We start from the raw sequence: 7,306 nt of genomic DNA, 5'->3' as shown, positions 1-7,306 counted from the left end.
GTAGACAAAACCAAGGATACCGACATTCCTCTCTAGGCTGGCAGTCAAGGAAAGACACCTTCATGAAGGGATTTTTTGGTGCCAGGTGCCAGGTGCCAGGCACTGTGCTGCCTGCTTCACAGGTGTTGTCTCTTTCAGTCCTCCCAACATTTTATCCTAATTCCACCAAACCCCCTCCATGCCCTCACCTTCCCTCAGCCCCCAACCCCTTGCTGAGGTTTTCCTGAACACTGCCGCCCATCTCTACCCCTGCCTCCTGTGAGCACTGATAAGAGTGCATTTGTCAGAGCAAATGCCTCCCTTCCCTCCTCCCTGACCCAGCTCGCATTTATCCGGCAGTTTTGTCTTTCTCCTCATGCACACTGTCAACTCAAGGACAAGTACCATGTCTCATTTTCGCCAGTCAAAGCACACAAGTTTATTGATGAAACATACAAATGTAGACTTGGGTGGATGAGGTTAAGTCAGCACAGAACATGGAAAGGGAGTGCACTTTTCTGATGAATGGGCTCACCATCCATCGGCTGGTGTAGAAGAAAGAGTAAACGAAAAAGAATTCGACGTGTGCAGCAACAACAGCATTTTCAGCACAAGCTCCGATATGTGTCTGGTCTCCACAAGACAGTCCAGCTTAGACAGGGAGACCACCAAAGGCAAGCATCCTTCCTGATGCTTTGTCCACAGCTGGCAGCTGCAATGAGCCCTTTACCACAGGAAGAAGGAAGGAAGTAATTTACAACGCACATTACCTGTAGACTGCACAACCAGAAGTTACTCAGAGCTCAGTGGGACCCCCCGCCCCGCCAATAGTAACGTGGTCCTCGATTTAGCAAGTGTGACTTTCACCCCATGATGTGGTGATGGCTAAGGCTGGGTCTTCTATAGCACCCTCTGCAGAGTCTTTGAATGAGAACACAAGTGCGTGCTCCCCAAACGGGTTTTGGGTAGATTTGGTCCCATTCTGTTTGGGATGGTCTTTTAAGAGGCCAGGGTGTCCGGCAGAACCTGTCCGTTTCCGTTCCTGATAAAGAGGGACATGAATGAGAACAGCATTTGGGGACCCAGCAATTCCCCTGCCAAGACTGGTTTTTCAGACAAACCCATCAACTGTTTCAAAACATGAACCTCAGCACATCCACTTCCCTCTGATATCAAAGGAAACCTCGGGTCTGAAACGGATTTGGCAAGCATGTTATTAATAACTGTCATGCTTATTAACAAATTTAATCCGGCCTGCTGCAGAAATGAGTTGCAGCAATGTGACACAGTTTCCCGACACACTTCACTGATGGACATCTTAATCTGGCCCTGATTTTCCACGCTGGCACTCTCGTTATCCAGGGCACATAAAGCCTGCTTCACGGTGGGGTGGGGAGTGGGGATCGTGTTTCCAACAATGGAGAGGCTGGACAAATGACTATTGATATTGTGGCTGAATGAAAAACCAGCATCCTCGGGCTGAGCAAACATTTTTCCCTGAATGAAAGGACCCTTGGAGAGGCCAAGAGCACAACTGAAAATTTTAAATGGCTTATGCTTCACAAAAAATGTTATTTCCATTAGGCAAATGGTGATTCTTCTTTACTGAGGTCATGTTCCTTTGGAGAAGCCTTGAATTCTTACTGCCTGCAGTTGATTTCCGCCTCATTCCCAGGATTGCCTTTTCCTGTATCTTTGACTAAGGTCCAGAGCTCTTGCCTATACTCAACCCTGTCTGAACCTCTCTATTTTTCTCTGTTGTTTGTTTGTTTGTTTTTTCTTTGTCCGGCTGTACCCTCTCATGATTAGCGGGTGAACACCAGCAACTTCTAGCCCTGACCTCCAGACGTGCTTTCACAAAATAACTAATTTGTGTATATCCCACATCTATGACAAGTCAAAAAATGTTCCTACACTTGAATCGTCCATCTAGTTGTGATATTCTAGTAAGGAGATATTTGAACCATCTTTTCCTGTACACAAACTGCACTATCTGCAATCCAAGATGGAACTAGGGGCAATGCAAACATATAAAGCTTTGATCTGAGTCTCCACAGATACACATGTCAAAACTCAGGTTACAAGGGTATCAGTATCTCTCTTTTTTTGTTTAGGGTCTTAATTTAAAAATGTTTTTAGTCTGCTTTTTTCCTACCTTATTGTTTTCTCAGGAATATAACATTTGATTTTTCCCTTCACCAAAGTGAGAGGGGAGGAGAAAAAAAGTCTGGGAGAGGGAGAAGCTCATTTGCTTCTAGATCCTATATTCTGACTCAGAAATGCCTCCTGGATATCGCACTGTGTGGAGCACTTTCCTTTCTTCTTTCCCTAGAACTATGTCTGCTGGTAGACAGACAAGAGAGAATGGAGATTAGGAGAAGTACATATGTCCCCTCTCTTTAGAGTGAGAACTCTAGTTTTCAAATATCTTCCATTTATGCCCTGGCTGGTTTGGCTAAGTGGATAGAGCATTTGCCTTCAGACTGAAGGGTCTTTTGTTTGATTCCTGTCAAGGGTACATACTGTACTTTGGTTGCAGGCTTGATCTTAGGCCGGGTTGGGGCACATGTAGGAAGCAACCAATTGATCTCTCTCTCTCTCTCTCTCTCTCTCTCTCTCTCTCTCTCTCTCTCCCTTCTTCCCTCCCTTCCTCCCTCCTTCCCTCCCTTTCACTCTCTCCAAATATCTCCCATCTATCTCAGGCACACTTCCAGCCACTTTTACTACCCCTCCTTGCCCCCACAAATGACCATCTTTTCAATTCCCCTGCCCCTACTCATTCTCTTGACGTGTATCTCTTCCCTTAAAGCCTCACTTTTCTGTTCCACCCCTCATTTGTGTCCCAAAGATATTGAAGCCCCCCACAAAAAAAAATTAATTAGCATTAACTAAGGCTTTTCTAAAGACAGGAGTGGATAAGCGGGTTCTGATTTTTGTGCTTGCCTCTACCACCCCCTTGTGACCAATTCAGGTCTTACATTTCTTTGAAGAAACCAGTTTCTACTAAAAAAAAAAAAAAAAAAAAAAAAATCCCTTGATCTTCTTCTTCCTTTTCCTTGAGTTGTGCCGCCCCCTACAGACAGCAAACAATCAAATAGAGAATGGTTGGTGAACATTTAGTGCTGGGGGGTAGGTCAAAGTTCTTACTTTTTACTGATTCAGGACTCTGTTAAAGGATTCTCACCTCTCACTCCCAGATCCCAACATCAGCTCTCCCCCTACCCCATTTATAAAACTAAGATGAACTGGTGGGAAGCCTGCATATGTAGGGAAAGCTGACTCTGCCCCTTCAAGCCTCTGCTCCCAATTCCACTCTTACCCCACACTGAGAGCAATGTTCACTCTCACACCAAATTGCACACAACCAGAACAATGTTTTCCTTTTCTACTTGGCTACAAATACATCTCTCTAAGGTCAATAAAGAGCTGATGGCTGGACAGAAAGAGAGAGAGAGAGAGAGAGAGAGAGAGAGAGAGAGAGAGAGAGAGAGAGAAAGGAAGGAAGGAAGGAAAGAAGGAAGGAAGGAAGGAAGGAAGGAAGGAAGGAAGGAAGGAAGGAAGAAAGAAAGAAAGAAAGAAAGAAAGAAAGAAAGAAAGAAAGAAAGAAAGAAAGAAAGAAAGAAAGAAAGACCTCTCCACAATTCTTGGTCACCTGAGAAACATATTATCAATGGGCTATGGCCCCCATATTCCCCTCCCTCTAGCAGTGATGCAAGAGTGTACCAGCCTCTCTCCCTTCTCCCCAGTGCAACAGACTTGTCATTCATTGTTTTCTATGCCGGTGCTAGAAACCAAAAGATAATGCATTTTCACTAGTATTTCTATTTGTACTTCGTTGTCTTCTCCTAGAAAACAGGGAAACATCCCACCTCTTCATTTCTCCACATGTCAGCTACTAATATCCATCATCTTTCTCAGAACCACGAGAAAGCAGGTTTCATGAAATAAAGCATGGAGAAAGTGAAATTTTAAATATTTACTAGCATGTATTGCCTCTGCTCATTTTTCTTTGAAATACTGGCTTTAAAATATATATTTGTAAATGCTTTTCTGTGTATGAGAAGTTTTGTGGAATGATGTTTGCCAAAATGTTATCACTAGTTATTTCTGATAGCTTCATGTCTAAACAACAGTAACATCACCCAGGTATCAGGAATGTTGTAAAAATTGATGAGATTGCATTGAAGAAGCATTTTCAGTTCTTAGAGGTAAACAAAGACCCCATTTCTCAGAGGATTTATTTCTTTTTTAATTTTGTTTTATTGCTTAAAGTATTACAAATAGTATTACATATGTCTCCTTTTCCCCCGCCCCCCTTGACCTTCCCCCGACCTCCCCTACCCCCCAGTGTCTTGTGTCCATTGGTTATGCTTATATTCATGCATACAAGTCCTTCGGTTGATCTCTTATTCACCCCCCCCCGCCCCGCCCGCTCAACCCTCCCCGGCCTTCCCGCTGTATTTTGACAGTCTGTTCGATGCTGCTCTGCCTCTGTATCTATTATTGTTCATAAGTTTATAATGGTCTTTATTATCCATGAATGAGTGAGATCATGTGGTATTTTTCCTTCATTGACTGGCTTATTTCCCTTAGCATAATGCTCTCCAGTTCCATCCATGCCGTTGCAAATGGTAAGAATTCCTTCTTTTTCACAGCAGCATAGTATTCCATTGTGTAGATGTACCGCAGTTTTCTAATCCACTCATCTGCTGATGGGCACTTAGGCTGTTTCCAAATCTTAGCTATGGTGAATTGTGCTGCTATGAACACAAGGGTGCATATATCCAGAGGATTTATTTCAATAGTTTATTAAATTCCATGAGGCCAACGGGTACACATAAAGGTGCTCAACATTACTAATCACCAGGAAAATGCAAATAAAAACCACAATGAAATATCACCTCACACCTTTTATGATGGGTATCATCAAGAAGGCAAGAGCCCGGCTGGTGTGGCTCAGTGGTTGAGTGTCAACCTCTGAACCAGCAGGTCACCATTCAATTCCCTGTCAGGGCATATGCCCAAGTTGCAGGCTTGATCCCCAGTGTGGGGTATGCAGAAGGCAACCAATCAATGATTCTCTCTCATCATCAATGTTTCTATCACTCTCTCCCTCTCTCTTCCTTTCTGAAATAAATAAAAATATATTTTTTTAAAAAAAAGGCAAGAAATAACAAGTATTGGCTTGGATATGGGGAAAGGGAATTCTTGTGCATTGGTTGGAATGTAAATTGCCATAGCTATTATGGAAAACAACATATAGCTTCTTCAAAAAATTTTTAAAATAGCCCTGGCTGGTTTAACTCAGTGATTAAAGCATTGGCCCATGGACCTAAGGGTCAGAGGTCTGATTCCCTATCAAGGACAGGTACCTTGGTTGCACGTTCCCCACCCCTGGTAGGGGTGCATGAGAGAGGCAGCCAATCAATGTGTCTCTCTCGAGTTGACCTCTCTATGTATCTATCTCTCCTCTTCCCCCACCCTGCTCCCTTCCCTCTACACTCTTTAGAAATCAATGAAAAAATACCCTTTGGTGAGGATTAAAAATATATATTTTAATAGAGCTACCAAAAGATCCAGCAATTCCACTTCTGTGTATATGTCTAAAGGAAAGGAAATGAGGATCTCAAAGAGATATCTGCATCCCCATGTTTCATTTCAGCATTACTCACAATAGCCAAGACATGGAAACAACCTAAGTGTTCATCAATGGATGAATGGATAAATAAGATGCGGTGTATGTATACAATTGAATGTTATTAGGCCATAAGAAAAAGGGAACCCTGCTGTTTGGGACAACTTGGATGAAACTTGAGGGCATAATGCTAAGTAAAATAAGACAGAGAAAGATAAATACTGTATGATAACACTTATATGTTGAATCTAAAAAAGCCAAACTCAGAGAAAAAGAGATCAGATGTGGGGGCATGTTGGGGAGATATCGGTTAAAGGCTATAAACTTACAGTTATAGGATTAACAAGTGCTGGGGATATAATGTGCAGCATGGTGATTACAGCTCATATTATATACTTGAAAGTTGCTAAGAGAGTAGATATTAAATGTTCTCACACACCCCCAAAATTGTAATTATGTGACAGGATAGAGGTGGTAGCTAATGCTATGGTGGTAATAATTTTGCAATATAGAAATGTGTCGAATTAATAGGTTGTATACATTAAACTTACAGCAATATGTCAATTATATCTCAATAAATCTGGGGGAAATGCCACTAGTGTATGGCAAAATGACACCTTAGAAAAAGGAAAACCAAAAATTACCTACCTTCTCTTTTAGCTAATTAAGGTTGTTCATTTGCCCGGCTGCAGTGACTCAGTGATTGAGTGTCAACCTATGAACCAGGAGGTCACAGTTCAATTCTGGTCAGGGCACATGCCCGGGTTGTAGGCTTGATCCCCAGTGGGGTGGGTGCAGGAGGCAGCTGATCAGTGATCCTCTCTCTTCATTGATGTTTCTATCACTCTCTCCCTCTCCCTTCCTTTCTGAAATCAATAAAAATGTTTTGTTTTGTTTGTTTGTTTTTAAAAAAAAGGTTGTTCACTTTTATTTATTAACTATGTTCCAGCACTATTTTAGCATTTTATAAACATTGCCTCATTTAATCATATGATATAAGGACTCATTATCCACATCTTGACAACTATCATTTTAACACATTTCCCTTTTTGGTCTAAAAAATTTTCCACTCAGTATGTGCTCCAAACAAATCTATATAAGCCCTACTCATCCTCCCATTATATCTAGCATCTCTTTAATTTCATTTATAACCTAGGCTGCAATGAACATTTTTCTTTCCCAACAATTAAACCAAAAAATCACCATACAGAGTGTCTGAAAATGTATACATACTTTAAATGATTATAAAGTTAATATTTATTAACATACAGTTCATTTTCAAAATGGAGTGAGTTATCAGCTGTTAAAGTATGTATACATTTTTGGGGATGTTCTATATATTACAGATGAGAAAATAAAGATGACGAAAAAGATTAGAATATTACATTCATGCATTATCCTATTACTTATAGCCACTCTTTACTATATAGCCTTTCAGAAATTTTAATGCATGTAAATGTTTTATATTTCCTTTAAAAATATACTATGTATACAGTCATTAACTGGCTTTTCCACTTAAGATTATAGACTAAGCCCTGGCCAGCATGCTCAATGGTTAGAGCATTGGCCTGGGCACCAGAAGGTCTCTGGTTGATTCCAGTCTAGGGCACATACCTGGGTTGCAGGTCCATTCCCCGAGTGGGAGGCAATGATTCAATATGTCTCTGTCACATGGGTGTTTCTCTTTCTCTC

At 41.5% G+C, this 7,306-nt stretch overlaps 1 protein-coding gene across 1 annotated transcript; it reads right to left on the bottom strand.

The window, feature by feature from the left end:
• Positions 1-841: 841 nt before the first annotated feature.
• Positions 842-1,560, bottom strand: LOC308511761 (protein ARMCX6-like; the record flags this gene model as incomplete). The annotated part of the gene is made up of 1 exon (XM_081081664.1): positions 842-1,560. One exon carries the CDS (start codon positions 1,558-1,560, stop codon positions 979-981), a length of 582 nt encoding a protein of 193 aa, XP_080937790.1. The 3' UTR covers positions 842-978.
• Positions 1,561-7,306: the final 5,746 nt, after the last annotated feature.

Source organism: Myotis nattereri (genome assembly GCF_964212035.1).
Source record: "Myotis nattereri genome assembly, chromosome: X".
Classification (NCBI taxonomy): domain Eukaryota; kingdom Metazoa; phylum Chordata; class Mammalia; order Chiroptera; family Vespertilionidae; genus Myotis; species Myotis nattereri.
Note: the sequence above shows the minus strand (reverse complement) of the source record. Positions and strands in the feature narration are given on the sequence as shown.